This window comes from Anguilla anguilla, chromosome 5, assembly GCF_013347855.1.
Source record: "Anguilla anguilla isolate fAngAng1 chromosome 5, fAngAng1.pri, whole genome shotgun sequence".
Lineage (NCBI taxonomy): Eukaryota > Metazoa > Chordata > Actinopteri > Anguilliformes > Anguillidae > Anguilla > Anguilla anguilla.
In genome coordinates, this window is record NC_049205.1 from 54420163 (window position 1) to 54439503 (window position 19341).

Below are 19341 nucleotides of genomic sequence, written 5' to 3' on the forward strand. Positions count from 1 at the left end.
TCAACCCGAAATCAATCTCAAAGTGACGTTTGGTCATGCCGTATTCTTGATGTTATATATCCAGTATACAAGTGATGCACAGTGAGAGTGACTGTACACTGAACAGTCTCTGCCCCTTAAGTGAAAACAAACATCCTTCACTCTGCAGCTGTTCTGCCTGCAACCCAGTGAACGCCAATCAAAACATTAACCTGCAACTGACCTGCGAGGGCTGCCAGACTATTAAATGGTACACAGTGGACATCAATGATGTGGAAGTAAGTAACCCTGCCTGCTGTACCTATTTATCTCACCATCAGACGTAATGCTTCTTGAACTAATATTAATAATATTATGCATGCTATTGTTTGTGTTCTTCATATTATGTATAAGCTTAATTGAATAAGATCATTCCGGCAAAATGATTTTAAACACATGGTCATGTTATAGTGTAAACACACAAATAATAGCAGGGAATTCATTTTTAGGGGACTGTGTAATGTAATGTATTCAGTGTAAGTGCAAAATATGATTGAATAAACAGTAAAACATTTTTTATCTCAAATCTCTAAATACCTTAAATAATCTAAGTATATAGAAAAAATAACAAATGTCACTCTACTGTTTCTATACTTTTGGAGGGCACTGTAACCGTCTGTGGTTGAACATGTTTTAATTTTTCAGGACGGCCTGAAGCGGTGTTATGACTCCAAGATGCCAGGGAAACTAATACTCAAGGATACGGGCCCCAGCAGTCTGCAACTGTCAAGTTCCGAGCTAAAAGCTGCCAAGCTGAATATCAAAGTTGTGGTCCTAGGTGGGGTTATGCACACGTACATTTGTCTAGTCTAGTTGCAGGTCAATTTAAAACACTTTTTTTTAAAGAAGTTGAAATTTAATACTTATCTACATTTTCTTAATGTATTAATGACCAAAAATGACCATTGTTAGGTCAGGTCAGAACTGTTACAGGCTTGACACTTATGGTCCCAACTTTAGTTAACACCTTCCAGAATGATAACAAATAAAGGGACATACACTAAGTAGCTAAAGCCAATAATTATGAACAGGATTGTAGGAGAAACTGTCACCGTCTCTCCCTGACAACTGATGGTCCGTGGGTGCCTGCCATGTTGTTTCGGGGGGGATTAATGCTAATGGAAACCAAAATAGCCCCGCCTTTACCAACTGAGTTCCTCAAAATTCTCTTTAAAAAACAAGGAAAATGTATACAAGGCATATTGTTTCCCGCTATTTGAATAGAGATAATTCATGTGAAATAACAATAATAATAGGAACTTAAATTTTTGGGGGGTTTTCTTCATGTCAGTACTCTTTGCTCTCATCCAGGCATAGCTAACGGGAAGTCTGGATCTGACACCTATACCATTGACCTGAATCGACCCACCCCCAGTCCCCCCCGTCCTGGCTTCACGTGTAGCATCGACCCTTTGAAGGGGACAATTCTGACACCTTTTACTGTGACCTGCTCCATGCCCATGCCATCCTGTTCAAGCCCCTGTACTTTCTGCCTCAGTGCTGGGAAAGGTGAGGGCCTGTGTCCTTGGACCCTTCTTTTGTCTGCATTCGTTCAGCAAAGACTTTATCCATGTTTTACAGTGAGAAAATGATGTGTGCAATTGAAAATAGGCATTAAAATGAATGGATAATATAAGAGCAGCAAAACCTCAAGAAATTGAGCGGTAAAACTCTTAAGGTAAGAAATCCTAGCCGAAATAAGATGGATTCAACTTTATAAACAACTCGACTGATAACTTTATTTAAATCAACAGACAACACACTCAGCTATTTGAAACTGATGAACAAGTAGTATGTTGGTAGTAACCACATTCCAACTTGAAGTTTTACCGAAAAGTTATTTTAATGCAGGGGTCTGCAAACATAGTCCTGAGAGCAGCAGGGTCAGTTGGTTTCTGTTGTTACTCAGCACTTATTCGATCAATTAATGTAGTTAGTCATAGTTATTATTATTATTATTATTATTATTATTATTATTATTATTAATAATAATTACATTTATATAGCATTTTTCCAAATGCTCAAAGTGCTTTACAGTGAAGGGGAACTCACGTCACCCACCCCCAATGTGTAGCACCCACCTGGGTGATGCACGGCAGCCAATTTGCGCCAGAACGCTCACCACACATTAGCGAAGGTGGAAGTTAACTCACTTTTCCTGGTGCCTGTATCACAAAACAGGATGACTGAGTTAGCTAACTCTGTAACCTTGCCTTGCGATACAGGCCCATGATCTCCTGGGTCTAAACTAGTTACTGAATTTAAGGTAAAAACAAATATCAACATACTCTGTGCCCCTCCAGGACCAGAGTTGAGAATCCCTATACTAATGTGTTCTATTGTGCTCCTGTCTTTGCTTTCAGGTAAACATCTAGACTGTGGAAATGTTCCTGCCATGACGTCGCTCTTCCTCCCTCTCGGGGATAAGAAGAAGGACTACAGTCTGACTCTGTCTGCCACTGTGGAAAACAAGGCAGGGTTCAGTGAGAGCTACTCATTGACTACCCAGGTGCGTTATCAGGACATGGGTCTCAATTCAAGGTTCTACCACGATGATTTTAAGGAGAACCATCTCTGAATACTTGGACAGATTGTGTTTTGTGTGACCAATCTGAAAAAGATCTTGCGCGTGAGGCTTCTCTGAAGATGCATGCATGTGTGGTTCCCGTCGCCTTCAATGTATTTCTCAGTGCACACAAGCTGATAGCGGATGGGTGCTTTGTAGGCGACGCCCAATTGGCCACAGCGTCGCCCAGGATGGGAGGGTCTCGGTGGGCAAACCCTCATCTTATTGTTCACGAGCGACTTCTCTGGTCAGGCAGGCACCTACAGTCCGCCTGTGCCAACTCTGTGTGAAGTGGCCTTCTCCGACGCGTTGAGTGCTGGTGGTCTGCCGAGTGAAAGGGAGGGGTAACCGGTAGACTGCCCGGAGGCAAAGGCCCTACTGTACTGGCAACCAGGGCAGGGCCTAGTTTCATTTCAATTCAGCCAGTTCAGGAAATTCATTTAAATTCAGTCCATTAATTTGAAAAAACTTATTGGGATTTTTCTGAAATAATCTTATGGGGATTACTCAATTAAGTAACTGAACTGGAATAAATTTCCTGAATTTACTGCATTTAAATTCTATTTGCCCCAATGCTGCTGGCTGCTACTACTGACTGCAATTCTGATGTCATGAGATACCATGTTCTTTGCCTAAACCTTAATGGACACAATTTATCCTTGTTTCTGTGGATAAGGAATAAATGCCTGAGTGTATGTGTTGGTGCTTGGTGCAGGTGACGGACACCAGTTCAGGCTCCAATGTGCAGGACCTGCAGACCCAGGTTTCAGAGCAGGTGTCAAAGCTGCAGCAGCAGGGCAAGCTCTCTGGGACAGTCCTGGCAAATATGTACCAATCTGTGTCCGCCAAGCTGAACGAGGGCACTGGAGGGGAAAAGGAAAAGAGCACCAGGATGGAGGTATGACAAGCAGTGTGTGCATGCGTGTGTGTGTGTTTTGTAGGAATTTCTTCACAAAAATGATGGTGTTGAAGATAAAGATAACAAACGACAGAGTCAGGTCCTTTAAGTACAGTCTTCAAAAATATAAAGTCAAATACATGAGTTTATATAGTTTTCAGAGACAAAGAACTGTTGTTCCAACCTATGAGATTCATTTAATCACCATATGCAGAGATTCCAGACATATGTGGAGGAGAAGACTGTTATATCGATTACTAGATTATATAAATCCAACTAGTGTTGGACACAGCTGAGCTAAATAAACAGGGTGCAACTGGCGCAAACCAAAGAGAAAAGCAAAAAACTGAAGGCAGAGACTGGTATTCACTCTCCAGGTGGGAATGGACAACCTCACCCTCTCTCCTCACTGGGACTTGAAAGATGTCCCATTGGAGGAAGTTCACCTGGAAGCTGTGGGAGGAAAGGAACAGAGTCAAATTGAAGTTACCCTGAACTGCTGCCCATCCCTTTCTTTAAAAAAAAAAATTTTAACACAAAAATTTCTTCTCTCTCTCTCTTTCTCATGCTTTTGAAAACGCTTGACTCAATCTCCCGCTTGTTCACTTAAAAGTAAAGTTCCCTGGGCAAGGCCATTGACTAGCAGACCTCTGATGAGCTGACAGTGGTACGTGCACCAGGAGGTCTGCGATACCTGACATGCTTTCAAGACAGAGGCCGTTCGCAAACATATTTAAACATATTCAGACTTTTTTCTGTTCGCCACAAACGTTAGGTAACGTTACCTAACAGTCTGAAAAGGCAGTGTGCCGCAAACAAAAATGGCTGCTGACAGGAAAGACACCAAGAGAACAAATAAGTTGACAATCATTTGGCTGTTATAATTCACTTTGATAAATGTAATATTTGTTCATGTAAACAAAAAATCAGCTGGCTAGCATTATTAGACTTAATCTAGCTAGGTATTTTCCACTTTTATTAATGTTGGCCAAGCTGATTTTTTCCATTTAGTCACATCCAACTAAATGGAATGTTCATTTAAAATCGTTCAACTGTTAACTGCAAACTTGCCACGAACATTCGTCATCTTAAATGCACGTCTGTACAGTTGATGCAGACAGAACCCAAAATGTCTTTACTGAGTGCTATAAAATGATACCAATGAGTTGATAACCTGATGGAGATGACCTGTTTAAAATGCATACTGTCCCAGCTAATCACTGGACTACTATATAAACCCAGTAGTTAAATCCAGACCAGTGCTACTTCCTACATCCAACACTATACCTTAGTATTAACTGTTATTATTGTTATACATTTCAACATAGTATCCACTTATACAGCTAGATGATGCAATTTAGGTTAAGTACCTTAAGGGTATATATTGAACCTGCAACCTTTTGGTTACCAACCCAGTCCCCCAACCATCCCCCAACCATCACACCACAGTGCTGTCCCCTGTACTGCTGTGCGTATTCTCCATGATGGCTTGGGCTTTATAGACCCACTAGCCACTCTGGATAGGAGCGCCTGCTAAAGGCCTAAATGTTAATGTAAAGAAAGGGACCATACCATGTCAGTGAACTGATTAACCCCCATGGAGTAACTTTCTCTTCCTTCCAGATACTCCTTGTTGTGCTCTGTTATTAAGGCCCGTGTGTCGAGCCATGCTTTCTTACGACGCTCCTCTTCTTCAGGGGTCCCGTAGGACTTCTCTGGTTGTGCAAAGAGAGGCAGAAAACAAGGGCAGGAAATATGACCTTGATAAGGACTAGATGGGTAAATTGTACTGGAGTTTAACATGCATGCATTACAGCCCCCCAAATCTGGAGTTTCACCACCATATTCTGTAATAGGGAGCCAGGGTCTATTGAATATTGCACACCAGTGCTTAAAAGGCCAGCAAAGTCCTTTCAAAGTTCTCCCGGATTTTTTTTTGATGCAGTTTAGTACCAATGTAAAAGGTGAATTTCAGTGGCGCTAAAATGCTACCATCTTTCCTGAATATACCACCAAGTTCTTATGAAGAAAAAAAAATCTGAACTGAATAACACACAACATTCTATTTACATAATCATGAAAACTTATTACAAGTTTTATTCTATACATCTTTGATCAGATATTTGCCAAGTGAAGTTGTTGTTGGATTTCAGTTGCTTTGACAGAGTGAATAGTAAGTTAATTTTGTGTTTGAGTTAAATGAAACCCCAATGCTCCAGTCTTACCAAATGTCTGCTTCCACTCCTTCCAGGCTTTTTCTACTTCTTCTTCGTTGTCATTATCGTAAAGTTCTATGAAGACAGTGAGGTCACACACAAATTAGACCATCCAAAATATAAGTAGCTATAAGTGGGCACTAAGTGTAAATTCTCAAAGTTAACAAGCAATTAACATCAGCATGGTCCAATTGGAACACAATCCTTTAAATAAATAAATAAATAAATAAATATAACTTAACTATTCCATCAATCACTCCAGAATTTACAACCATAAATGATCACACCATAGTATTACATGAAAGTACATACAATATGCAGTGAAAACATTTTCTTTAAAAAATTATTATTATTTTTTTTAAGATAAATGGATGTTAACTTGACAGGGGGGTTTGAATCTTGCACACCCTCAAAGCCAGTTCAGATCTGAAATGCATCAGCCTATAAAATGTTTGGTAATGTTTATCAAATAAATTGTGAATTAATATTACCAGGTGATATTTTGTTCTGTGTGAGTTGCCCTAATTTAGGATGACTGTCCACGCCTGCTGTGGTCTGTGAGATTTAACACATGAAATTTGGAGTTCAGAGTTCAAACAAATCCACTAAACTAACTCAAAACTGGAAACAGTTATCTAATTTGTTGACTGTTATTTTGACTGAAGACTGTGTAGCTTTTCCTACATTTTTTTCTTATGAAATTTTGAGGTTGGCAGAGGGGTAAAGTCCAGAGGCCAGAAAGTTAAAGTACAAGCATATATTTCTTCCACCCATAAACTCAGCCAGTGGATTTCATTAACTAGTTCTACCCCATGGCTGAAGAATTGTGCTAATTAGCAAATCCAGGTGAACAGAATACTGCAGTGTGCTTTCACTTTCTGAACCTGGATTTTCCACTGTTGCTTGTTGGCTGTTGTAGTTTTGATCTGAATTGCTCTGTACACTCTCATCTTACCAGCTGTCCGTTCCAAATCATTGTCCATTGCTGTAAAAACAGAGAGGTCACACACTTTGCAACACAGACTACAATAAGAAGTTTGCAAAGAGACATTGTTCATTAAACAACATCAGTAATTTACTAATCCACTGTTGTTAATGTCCAGCCTTTGTTTTTTTCCAATCTGGCGCGAAATGTGGGGCTGACTATATACAATTCTGACCCAAATTTGTAATAGCCAATAGCTATTTTCAACTGCATTCTTGCGCAATCCTTCACCACCGATTCGGGAGAGACGTCTGCAGTTCTCCTCTAGAACACTCGGTGTCCCCAGCCTGCTTCTTTTGACACCCGAGACTACTGCTACGCTTACAAATGTTACAGTTATCACGTCTTTTTGTAAGCCAACTCGGGAGTTACTTCCCCCATGGGTTGCCTCGGCAAATTTCCAATTCATGTTCCCATAGGGATTTCGTTTTCAGTCGAAAATAAGGTCTGTGGTTAACGTATGTCGACGAGAGTTACACGTTGTTCTACAAGATAAATTACACAATTAATATCCCAACCGTAAATTTAGAAGACGTTATGTGCTTTAAAAAAGTACGTTGCTAACAAGTTGCTCTATTGAAACTACAACGGTTGTCAGGTGCAGGCGGGCTAGTAGGGAAACTTGAGTGGCGATTGCTAGAAAGCGGCCATTGTTGTAGTTTCAATATAGGAACTTGTTAGCAACTTTTTTAAAAGCACATAGCTTAGAAATCCACGGTGGTGATAATAGTGGGTGTAATTTATCTCGTAGAGCAAAACGTGGAGTTCTCTAAGGCTTACGTTCACGTTCAAGGTCTGTGACCTTATTTTCGCCAAAAAACGAAAACCCAATGGTAAAAATGTATTGGAAATCTGACGAGGGAACCCATGGCTCAAAAAAGCGAACTTAATTGCGGATTTTAGGACTGGGTGATTCTTCAGTTAACGGAGTTTTTCTGTATCCCGGGTAGATTTTCAAGAAAAAAAATATTTTATAGAAAAAACAATTATTGTATTTGTTAGGGTTAGGTTGTAGTAGCTATGAAAAAAAGAACTGTGTCTCAATGATAACATTTTAATACTTTTTCAGTATGTTGAAAATTCAAATGTGCCAGAATTTCACTGTTTGGGCTTGTCCCCAACCCATACTTTTTAACGTCGTTTCTATAATAAAGTAATAAAAATGGTTAAATTCATTAAAACTTTACTTTGCATTTTCTCATAATAACTTTAAAAGACATATTTCAAATTCATATGGTTTATGTATGTGCAATTTGCACATTTTTTAGTCCTTACAAACACTATGCATGCATGCTTACAAACAAAATGTACACTATGCATGCATTTTTCAGTGGCTGTTAAATCTCACCGAACAAAACGCCAATGCCGTCCGCAGTTTCATTGCATTATTCTTTTAATAGTTCCAGTGGTAATCACCCATGTTTCGTTCTCTTTCCTGGAACTTTGTCGGAGTCTTTTTTTTTAAACCACTGACTCATTACTTCCTTTAAAAGCGGATCAAATTTTGCTGACCGGACCTTTCAAATTAATAAATAATATACATTTCTATCTTGGGTCTCACAAGATAAGAGATTTTACTACAGATTAAGGCAAATCTAGAATGAATATAGTTCCGAGGGATTTATGCAGACTCTTGTTCCACTGCATTTGATAAGATGCTGTGCGACATATCTTTGGAAAAACGTTTCAGATATAGGCTATATTTCCGCACACAAAACAAAACAGCATAGGCTATCTTTGCTTAAACAACACGCAATATGTTAACATTCCGCTGTTTACAGTCTCTCTTCTATATACACAGAAAACAGGTAACGTTTTGTTGTGTAAATTTGTCGTTTATGTTGTAAACTATTTTAATGCCTGTAAGTGAAAAGTGAATCTTACCAGCGATGCCTTGTCACTCGAGCGGAGGCTAAGTCTGGAGGCGCGAGGATATGTATGGCGTCAATTCACTGCGAGAGCACAGAACTCACGCGTGTAAATTCCTACACCGCGAGTAAAACCAAGCGGCCAAACCCAGACTTCGTTTTTGAAGCTCATTTCCTGGTCTTGTTGTTCCTGGTTGCTCACTAGCGCCACTACGGTTGGCTCCAGTATAGGTGTTTTCATGTCCGGTTTCCATGTAAGTCTACGGTACAAATGCGGTCAAAATACAAAGTCAATGATTTTTTCTCATGAGAACAATGTCACAATATGTGTATTTTATTCGTCTTATGACTGTCCATGGGTCGATTTCATGATTTATTGTGTCATTTGGGCACTGTTATAATATTTGTTGTGGACCAATGAGGTACAGTTTGCGTCACTTCCTGACTACTGCAGAGGACTAAGCTACAGTAGGGGCTACAGTCTATGGTCACTGGGTGGGCGATGGCGCCTCTTGGCCTTGACATTGCGGCTCCGACCACGGTCCACCTGTGCGATGTCAGAAAATGCAGGCATCCCATTTCGTAGTGATTTCATTATGGCGTCTGCTACTTACAGCTGCACTAGACGACCATAAAATAATCCTCCTCTGAAGTTTTTCGGTAGCCGAGTCATTTTTGCTATTTCCTTTAGCCTATTTAACCAAATAATTAGTTGGCAGAAAGCATAGTCAGCTTGCTATATTTGGTAGTCCAGTAGCCTATGCTAAAACAGTTCGCAACTTCGGCTACCAAGCCATTTGACTAGCTAGCTAACCCTAAGCTGCAAATATTCAATCTGTCAAACGTGTTTGACGGCTTGTCAGTCGTGTACATTCCGTAAATGTCTACCTGAGCCATGCTTCACGCATGTGACAAAGCTACTATAATCGCGATTTTGGGATAAACACTGCAAAATTTTCAGTTTCACGAAGCGAATTAAGAGTCTAAGGTTTATTTGCTGGATAACATACAACACACGATGAAATCACACACACAGAATTTAACGAAATTGACCATCTTTGTAAGATTGGCATTTAGAAAGGAACATGTTTTAGCATTTAAGAGACCGACAAGAGCATTTAAAACAGTGGTTCTCAGAATCGGTCCTGGGGGCTCCTTGCGTATATTGGCTTTTCTCCTTTGGTTTTGGTGATCTACAAGAAAAATAAAATAAAAAAATAGCCTAATAATAATTAGAAATTCAATGTACATTATTTTTGTCTTCATGCACCAGGTGGAAAACTTGCTGTACAAAGTGCGTTGTCATATTTACACGCCTGTAGATCCGTTATTAAAATACTTGGTAGATTTGTTAATCACCGCTGACAGTGTTAATTTTTATTCGGTAAAAAGTGACTTGCGAACGATCGGTCAGCTAGCGTCACACAGCAAGTGAACACCACAAACAGCGATGGAGTAGTAGCAGTTACTGGCTCATTAACTGACTGTGGCGAAAACCTATGACGATAACTTGCTCGGTTAACACTGGTCTACCAGACAGTTATATGAAAATTAGCCTACTCAAATCACCAGTAGCCTGATTGACTGACCATCAGTGTAGTCGATGTTCTTCCCCTGTGGTTCATATTGCTAATGCGTGAGCTAACCACGGATAGCCTACCTAGCTCACTGGCAAGCTGATATGCTAGCTAAGCATATTCGTTTTGCTGAGAAACATAAATTGAAGATGACTGAACATAATTGTATTATTAATGTCATACATATAACGTGATTACATGACACAGTACAGTAACAAATGGAAATTAAACTCCGTAAACATTTGATAAATATATTTTAAAACATAACGGCAGACAGTCAGCTAGCCTCAAGTTAGTTCTGCAATCGTTCGTTCAGGTTGTGTCAATCACAATTGTAAAAATCACAGAACCGCTTAACTCTGGTTTTGGCTCCAAATCGACAACATGGCCGCGCCCGGACACAATGCAGTGTCTCTTGAAACCCAGCGTTTGGGTGGGTATTTAGTGGGTCGGCTGTAACGTCTTGACAGTTAGCTAACGTTATTAGCTAGCTAGCAAGTTAGCAACCGCTAACGTTTTAGCTAGCTTGCAATCGTTTGCAATAGACCTGGCTGGTAGTTGTAAGTAACGTTATCTGAGCTGGCTACGCTAGCTAACGTTGTTAACGTCGCTAACAACGTTAGCTAGCTAACTAGCGATTGCTAGGCAGTTACTACGGCTAGTTAGAAACAGGTCTAACAACGTTAAAAGAATAATAATCTGCGGTCTGTAACAGCCGTTGCCCTAGCAATGACGATAGAATCGTAAACAACCCAGCTCCAGTGTGTGAATGGTACCGACCCACTAAATACCCACCTAAATGCTGGGTTTCAAGAGGACAATGGGCATTCCATTAACCCAGGTATTACCCACTAAATCTGATCTGAATGGGGCTTTAATGACATATATTAATAAACACTGCATTGTGTCCGGTAGGCTACTCACAATTTGTGTCTCCATATCGTCCCTTAGCTAACAAGAACATTGCCGTTAGAAGACATACAAAATGTATGGGCTTCGTATTTAGAGTGACCAATCATACCAGTGAATACATTAGCATAAGTCCCCTCCCCATCCCCGCCCCCACACTGACAAAAATGAATTCTACTCCGCGCGAGGAGAAAGTGGCTCTTCGCGAGCGAGAAGTATTTTGCGAGCGAGTAGAACTAGCTCGCGTGCGGCTCATTGTTTTACTCGCGGTGTTGAAATTTGCGCGTGAAAGTGGTTTTGTGCTCGCGCAGTGAATATCTGCGCGCGCGGCTGCTTTTTTTACTCGCGCAGTGAATATCTGCTCGCGCTGATTTTTGGCATTAAATTGACGCCATATGAGGAGCGGTTATGGGTTGCTCAAATTTACAGGACTGAGGGAAGGGCCGGAGCTTCCCGTTATTCCCCGTATCCTCCCATTATTCCCGTATCTGCTTACTCAGTGGGTGTTTCTCATTAAGAACGCGAGCCCTTATCGACCCTGTCTTTTGTAGTTGTTTAATGGCCATCACTTTTGTACTTCGCTTTGGTTAAAAGCGTCTGCTAAATAAATGTAATGTAATGGAAAACTCCGGACTAGCATTCTTGTGAAGTCTGTTATTGTGGGAGACCGCTCTTGCAAGCTCACAAGGACAGAGGCGCTGTTATATGTAGCCTATTTGAAATACCATGCGTGCTCGTGACGGGTGGTTACGCTACCTGACAGCCTAGTATTTTAGTTTCTTTCAAAGGCTACTTTACATTGGTTTGGTGTAGTTTTATTTCAGTTGTAAACTAACATTAATTGTAGGCTACTTAAAATATGAAAATGAACAAAACGTCTATTTCATCCGCTGATATTATTGTTACCGCCTCGTCTCGCTAATTTCACTTTTTCCTTTCCTTTTCCTTTCCTTTCCTTCAACTTGGTACAAAAACACCAAGTTGCATACTAACCACTCTCTATATGTCATGAATTAAATGTCTATGTTTTTAAGACATGAGAGTCTATAGTCATTGTGGTTATTTTTGTGTGAAACCCTGTAAAGTGCTAAACTCTTGGTCCCCCGACTGGCCGTAACTTGGCGGATGGCAAACCAGTCATACAAAAAATGTGTGTGTGTGTTTGTGCGTGCGTGCGTACATGTGTGTGAGGGAGAGTGGAGGTTGGAGATCTGTCTATGTATGTGATGGTGCAGGTATGAAGGTTTTTATGGGTATAGGTGGAGGCTGGAGGCATGTGTGTGAAAAATAACTAAACCTAAAATATTAATAAAATAATCCTTCAATGATTAATCATGTGACCAGCAGCTGCTCACATAGGATGTTCTAAATGGAATTATGGCCGTTAAATGCTTAAGTATGTGAGTATGGGTGGATATGTGCAGTACTCCTGAGTGTCTTTATAAAGACTTCATTACAGTGATGTGTGATGATCGGAATTTCTTCCTCTGAAGATGCGGGAGGAGATGCTGGCCAACATGTCTGCAGTGCTGCAGAGTGACCCCAGCGGTGATGGCCTGGACGTGCTGGCTACTGCTGTGGCCTTGGAAGGACTCACTCACCTGAGTGATGAGCTGACAGCCTCTGCTCAGGTACAGTGTCCTGAGGAGTAAGCTCAGCACTGAAAGGGTAGACCAGGGGTCCTCAATCTTATCCAGAAAGGGCCGGTGTGGGTGCAGGCTTTTGTTCCAGCCAAGCAGTAACACACCTGATTCTACTAATCAACCCCTTGGAATCTTTGCTAAGCACCTTGATTAGTAGAATCAGGTGTGTAACTGCCCAGTTGGAACAAAAGCCTGCACCCACACTGGCCCTTTCTGGATCAGATTGAGGACCCCTGGGGTAGACCGTGGTGGGAGGGATGAGGGATGGTTTGGGATTGTGGGATATGTAGTCCCCTGTAGTAATTTGAAGTAATGTGGCAAGAAATTAATAGATAGCTAGGGAAAAATCCTAGTTGGGACATCAGGCAGTAATGCAAAGCATTTAACATTTAATTGCAAATGTCTACAGAGGTTATACATAATAATAATAATAATAATAATAATAATAATAATAATAATAATAATCATCATCATCATCATCATCATCAGAATCAGAATCAGAATCAGGTTTTATTGCCAAGTAGGTTTACACATACGAGGAATTTGTTTTGGTCAACACACCGAGGCAGCCATCATCATCATCATCATAAATAGAGCAGTTCTCCAGCCCAGTGACTGCACAGCTCAGCTGGCAGACTACAGAATGAAAAAAATCAGTGGTAGTGATGGGACTGGCCTTCCAAATTGGGACAAAGATTCTAAAACAGGGGGATGAAGTATGTTCAAAGAGATTATGATTATTGCTGCTGTGGCCTTGCGGTCAGTTTTGTGGTTCTCCTCCAGATTCAGGCGAGCACACTGCTGTGCAACCTCAGCCTCATCCTGATGTCCGTTAACAGTTCCAACACGGAGGAGGCCGATCTAGTGAAAGAGGCGGCGGGGCCCATCATCATGACTGCCAGCAACATCTTAACGTCATCCTCCAATTCAAGCAATAAGGTGCTTTACCGCTCTGGGGCCTGGGTCACAACAAGCAGCGCTCTTTGACACGGTGCTTCTCCGAGTTCCATTAGATTTTTTTTTGCATTTTAAGTAAAGCTTAAAAAACGAAAGGGAAAAGGTTCCTCTCTCTTTCTGTCACAGCGCGAGATCTCTGGTGTCCTGCTGAACACCATAGACCATGTGCAGTCCGCTCTACTGGATGGGACGAGCACCGGTGAAGAGCCTATCGTCTACAGCTCCCCAGAGATCACCGTTTACGTCAACAGGTCAGAAATCCACCTCTTCCCCAAATTATGGGCTACAACAAAAGGTGTAGCAGGGTTTATGATTATACTTTTTAAAACTACCTGATAAACAAATGCACTGTACAGGACAGCATAACGCCTGTGACAGTTTTACTATTTGACTAAGGGCTAGAGCTTACTGAAGGCAGGCTATGTATAGATTTGCACATCATGTCTCTGAAAATGAAACCGTTCTAATTTATTTGTCATTTCTGTGATTTCTTTAGTAGTAGTAAGAATAAGGCATTATCACTGGGAAAGTTATTTGGAGTATGATGCTCTTATATCGACCATACTGTATGTACAGTGAAAGCTAAGTTGACTGGCACCCAGAGCAGGGTTTCCCCCAGAAAAGGTGTTAGGCCCGGTGGCAAGTATCTTTTGACGGGGGCCGGCGGCCCGGCGGCCAAGTGTCTTTTTTGACGGGGGCCTGGCGCGGGCTAGTGACAGACTGATGGCAGGATTAAGGTAGGGCCCTATAGTTTCTGTGATAACAGAATTACGGGCGGAATCGTGGAATTGAGAATTTTAAAAAGCTATAACACAGAATCCATAAGGCCCTTCATTGAGTCAGTGCTAAAAGCTGACTGGAGATTTGAAAATATGACTACGTAATGTGAATGTTGTTATAAATAAGTCATTTATTCAACACGCATTTAAAAAAATCAACAACTATTTACAGCATAGCAGAATCTTACAAAGAATCTGACAACAATGTACAGTCTCGCTGTGTTTAACAACAACAAAATTAATTAAATTAAATTAAATTAAAATAAATAATATCAAAATTTTTGCACTCTACAAAAAACTTGAAAAAAGTCCTGATTGGCTACTGAGTCTTACAACAAGCCTTGGAATGCTGGACACATTTAAATAGGCATGGGAATCGAGAACCGGTTCCAAGTTGTCCTATTCATTGGAATCGTATGCCTCCGAGCTTATTGATTCCGCTTATCGAAGCCAGCATGTTTTTACGACAGCTGCGCATTGCAAAACAATGACGTAACGCGTTGGGGAAGGCACGCACGCAGGCAGCCTCTCTCAGGTGTTTGTTTTGGACGGCAGCTGTCACAACAAATTTGATTCGGGCTGCCAGCCTTGATACATTCTGTTGCGATAAAGATTCTAAACCAACTCAGCAATTTCTCTGGATTAACGGATTATTTTCTAGCCTGAAATACGTATATATTTGTATTACTAAATAGCTACACACGTCATGTAACATGCAAGTAGTTGGCTATCTCTCTGGATATGAAGTAAATGTTTTTACCAATAAATAATTATAATAAATGCGATTTTATCCATGGAAATAGCTAAAAGTTTGCTCTCTTTGCAGTGGTTTGGGCTGGAAACGAGCTGGCGGGATATGCACAACACTGCCTATTGACTGGATACTGAATCTTACAACAATGTACAGCCTTGGAATGCAGGGCATATTTCAACAACAACAAAATATCTATGTATCTGTGCTACTGACTGTTTGGTTAGCTAGCTAGCTAAATGACCACGTTGTTGTGCACATCAATGTCATCAAGTTAATAAACAAGTGAAGTCGTTATTTCGATGGCTATTAATAAGTCATGTAATGTTACAATGTATCGAACGTTACATTCATGCTATTCGTTTAAGGTTACCTACACACTGTTAATATAAAAAGAATGTACTTACTGACGAGATGAAGTGATAACGCAGTTTCTAACGAGGTTAGCCTACTAAATAAGAAATATTGGCTTGCTAGGTAACGTTAGCTTGTGATAGTTGGAAGCGTGCTGAACGTCACTCTACGCCTATTTTTATGCGGTCTATGCTCTATGCACAATGAGGGTAAAGAACACTGATCACAGACCTGCTGTTGTCCTATAGTGCGTTCACGTTTTAACCAACAGATGTCACTGGGGAGCTTTCCAACCGAGCCGCCCCACTGTATCTAGTTTTAAAAACATATTAAAAATACATTTAAAAAAATAATAAATTCCCCGATACTTAGGCCCGGTAGGGGGTCAACTTAGGCCCGGGCCGCTGAGATGCTACAGGACTGTATACAGCAGTGTGGCATAACGTGGACCGAGGTGCGGGAGGGCGCGTTGGTGCCACGGCCCGGCCTCCTCCTGCTCACCTTCCTCACCGCCACGTACATGCCCCACTTCTCCATGCTCACAGGTCTGACTGGCGGCATGACAGGGACAGCCAAACCTACCTTCTAGCCTCGCTTTTCCACCTGCAACTCAAGTGGAGATCAAGCTCAAGACCCTTGACTTCCTGATCTTAGTTCTGTGGTCCTTATGTATTTGCTGATGCTGCCTTTCAGGATGGAGCCAGATCAGCTCCAGAGTCAGGCCGTCAAAGTTCAGAACAGCACCACAGCCAGTTTCACCTTCCCTCCCATGCAGGAAGATCTGGTGTCTGGTGAACCTGTGGATGTGCGGGTGGGTTTGGCTTCACTGTGTGTGTGTGTGTGTGTGTGTGTGTGCATCTGAGTTTATGTGCTTGTTTGAAGGATCCTGAGAATAATGTCCATCCATTGATGACACTGAGTTTATTTCACGTGTCCTAATTCCCTGCTTGTTTCTGAGTCACCTGTCTCTCCTGTTACTGATCCTCAGATGATGAGCTTTGCGACAAACCCCTTCTCCTGGCATGAGGAGGAGCCAATCAGTGGGACAGTGGGATCCCTGTCCCTCACCAGAAATGACGGCTCTGTCATTCCTGTGGCGAATCTGACCAAAGAAATCGAGGTCAGAGCAATGTATCCCCTGGCAACAGTCCTACAGTCATATAAATGTGCATTGTGTAAGGTTTACTCATTTGAAAAAAGTAATAAGTAACAGAATAAATAAAAAAATATATGGGGCTTAGTACTTTCTTTTACAATGTAGTCAGTCTTGAATAATGATAAGAGGGGAAAATCCCTTTGGAGGAACATAAGTATTTGAACATACAAATACTTTGAGGGACAGCAAGGAGAGAGCTGAGCCTTGAGTGTCATGCTACAAATACAGTACACAAAGAAACATGCTTTACTTCACATTTCACATTGTACCTCACTCACTTGTTTGACTTGCGACTCGTGCTCCTTCCCCAGATCTTCTTGCCAAGGCCCGATGGACAGCAGGTGAACAGCACAGTCCTGGACCTGAGAAACTTCAGCACGGTGGCCATTAACATGACCACGCCCAACATCTCCCTCGTGGTCCGGCTGGACCCCTCAGAAGACATCACCCTGCGCCTGCTCTTAGGGTTCCAGTACTACCCAAAGGACGCCCACTACGAGGCACAGACACAGCTGCCCCACCCAGATGTCCCGCCAGGTGATGTCCCCCCTATGCAGAGCAAAGGAATGGGGGAGGAGGTTTAGCAAGCAAGGCCCTCTGTTGATGATTGAGCTTTATCCTATTATAAGTGTCCTTGGGCGTCAGCTTAGTTATATATCAACAACTTATTTCATGATGATGATGCTGATTCCTTATTTTGATGATGGTGATGATGCTGATTGCTTATGATGATGATGATGATAATGATATTGATTATTACTATTATTTGAATTATTATTAGTAGTAGTATTAGTAGTTAGTAGTAGTAGTAGTTATTATTATTATTTGTAGTAGTAGTAGTAGTAGTAGTTGTAGTAGTGGTGTTAGCCTAATATGAGGAAGAAGACAAGAATTATAATTATATCAATAGGTGATATCAGCAATACGGTAATATTTTTATTATTATGAATGCACATGTCATTGATTGTGGGATGTCTTGTCTGTGCAGAGGAGCAGTACACATGGGTACTGGGTCCACAGGAACTGGCAGCGGGTGTTGGAGAGTACTTTATTTTGGTGAGACCCGTAGTGAGTGCGGGGGTTAACTCCACCAATGCCAGAGTGTCCGTCACCTCCATTGCCGCTCAGTGCAAGTACTGGGACGAGGCTGAAGCCGGCTGGAACAACCACGGATGCAGAGTAAGCAGTACACATGAACACATATGTCTCTGTTCTTCCTTATCTTTACTCTAGGTTCCCTCAGGACATAGGTGTAAGTGTCTGTGTACCTGTGCCATTTGTCATAAAAATACGAAAAAGGAAATGCAGCTAAGCCCATCCCCATGTTTTGCAGCCCCTGTGCTTGTCAATGTGCTACTTCTTGTAAATGAAATCATGTAATTTATATATCTTAGAAATGCATGAAAAAGTCATCAATGTCTAACTGTATCTATTATGCTATTCATGCTAAGATTAGAACTTGAATACAAGCAGTCGGGTCCATGACTTCATTCACTTTGTGCCATTAAATGGCAAGGGCCACCTGCTGCGCAATGCTCGCGTTCCATTGGATGGCTTTCCCCCCTCAGGTCGGCCCCCTCACCAATGCATCGGCCACTCAGTGCCTGTGCAACCACCTGACCTTCTTTGGGAGCTCCTTCTTTGTCATGCCCAACAAGGTGGACGTCTCGCGCACGGCCGAGCTCTTCGCCACCTTCGCCAACAACCCTGTGGTGGTCTGCTTCGTGGGCTCCCTCTTCCTGGCCTACCTGATAGTGGTGGTGTGGGCTCGCAGGAAGGACATTGCCGACACTGCCAAGGTCTCTGTTCAGTCACCTCCCGACCAATCACAATGCCAGTTGTGTACACATATTTGTGGTGTGTGTGTAGGTGTATGTCTGTATGATTTACATCACTTTTAATGTTGCTGAAGGACAGTATTGTACCGATGTTTTGTTTCTCGTGATTAGATCATCCACTCATTATTGAAGATTATTTAGTTCTGGTTTGTCAGTGTGTTTGGTTTTTGGTGAACTCTGCCCTCTGTGCCCCTCTGCAGTTGAAGGTGACCATGCTTCAGGATAACGACCCCCTGGCTCAGTACCGCTACATGTTGCACGTCAGCACAGGGCACCGGCGGGGGGCATCCACTTCCGCACAGGTCAGCTGACATCGCACCTCATTCAGAGCGCCCAAAATTCACCTCTGAAGTATGAACCAAGGGGTTCGCTGGGTGGTTTGTCCTTGTAAAGCAGTGGTCCAGTAAGCTGATAACCCCCATAGGCTACTATTGAATCCCAACAGTCGTGATGGTTTATTGGTTTGTCTCCTTGGTTTATTGTACATCAGTGACTCCCTTGCTCTCCCTCTCTGCCGTTGCTCTCTGTGCCTCCCTCTCTATTACTCACTGGCGCCGCTCTGCAGGTCACTGTCACTCTGCTTGGATCGGAAGGGGAGAGCGAGCCGCACCACCTCACTGACACAGACAAGCCGGTGTTTGGGAGGGGAGACACGGACATGTTCCTGCTGACCACGCCCTTCTCCCTGGGGGAGCTGCAGAGCATCAGGCTGTGGCATGACAACTCGGGGAGCCACCCCGCCTGGTGAGGGGGGCTGGGAGGGAGGCGGTACCGCCCTTCTCATCAGTGACCGTATTTTTAAACGCTCTTCATGAAATGAGTATTT

At 42.1% G+C, this 19341-nt stretch overlaps 2 protein-coding genes across 2 annotated transcripts in view; one reads left to right on the top strand and one right to left on the bottom strand.

The window, feature by feature from the left end:
* pkd1l2a (polycystic kidney disease 1 like 2a) overlaps positions 1-19341 on the top strand; it is a 40795-nt gene that overhangs the window by 11898 nt on the left and 9556 nt on the right. The window contains exons 11-25 of the mRNA XM_035419520.1: positions 149-257; positions 664-796; positions 1330-1527; positions 2382-2527; positions 3300-3482; positions 12531-12668; positions 13464-13619; positions 13764-13888; positions 16215-16332; positions 16510-16641; positions 16989-17214; positions 17666-17856; positions 18246-18476; positions 18716-18817; positions 19081-19259. Of these exons, the coding sequence (XP_035275411.1) occupies positions 149-257; positions 664-796; positions 1330-1527; positions 2382-2527; positions 3300-3482; positions 12531-12668; positions 13464-13619; positions 13764-13888; positions 16215-16332; positions 16510-16641; positions 16989-17214; positions 17666-17856; positions 18246-18476; positions 18716-18817; positions 19081-19259 (2367 nt within the window). The remainder of the gene's footprint in view (positions 1-148; positions 258-663; positions 797-1329; positions 1528-2381; positions 2528-3299; positions 3483-12530; positions 12669-13463; positions 13620-13763; positions 13889-16214; positions 16333-16509; positions 16642-16988; positions 17215-17665; positions 17857-18245; positions 18477-18715; positions 18818-19080; positions 19260-19341) is intronic.
* On the bottom strand, positions 3574-8723 carry LOC118227761 (protein CTLA-2-beta-like). The gene is made up of 5 exons (XM_035418611.1): positions 8568-8723; positions 6654-6683; positions 5708-5773; positions 5055-5197; positions 3574-3935 (listed from the first exon to the last, which is right to left on the bottom strand). The coding sequence occupies exons 2-5, from the start codon at positions 6679-6681 to the stop codon at positions 3876-3878; spliced, it is 297 nt and encodes a 98-aa protein (XP_035274502.1). The 5' UTR covers positions 6682-6683; positions 8568-8723; the 3' UTR covers positions 3574-3875.

Excerpts from the sequence above, each read along its gene's own strand:
- LOC118227761 (XM_035418611.1), bottom strand. The coding sequence starts at position 6,681 with ATGGACAATGATTTGGAACGGACAGCTG. Across the intron at positions 5,774-6,653 it reads TGATTTGGAACGGACAGCTG|AACTTTACGATAATGACAAC; the intron begins GTAAGATGAGAG and ends CTGTCTTCATAG. Across the intron at positions 5,198-5,707 it reads GGAGTGGAAGCAGACATTTG|AGAAGTCCTACGGGACCCCT; the intron begins GTAAGACTGGAG and ends TTGCACAACCAG.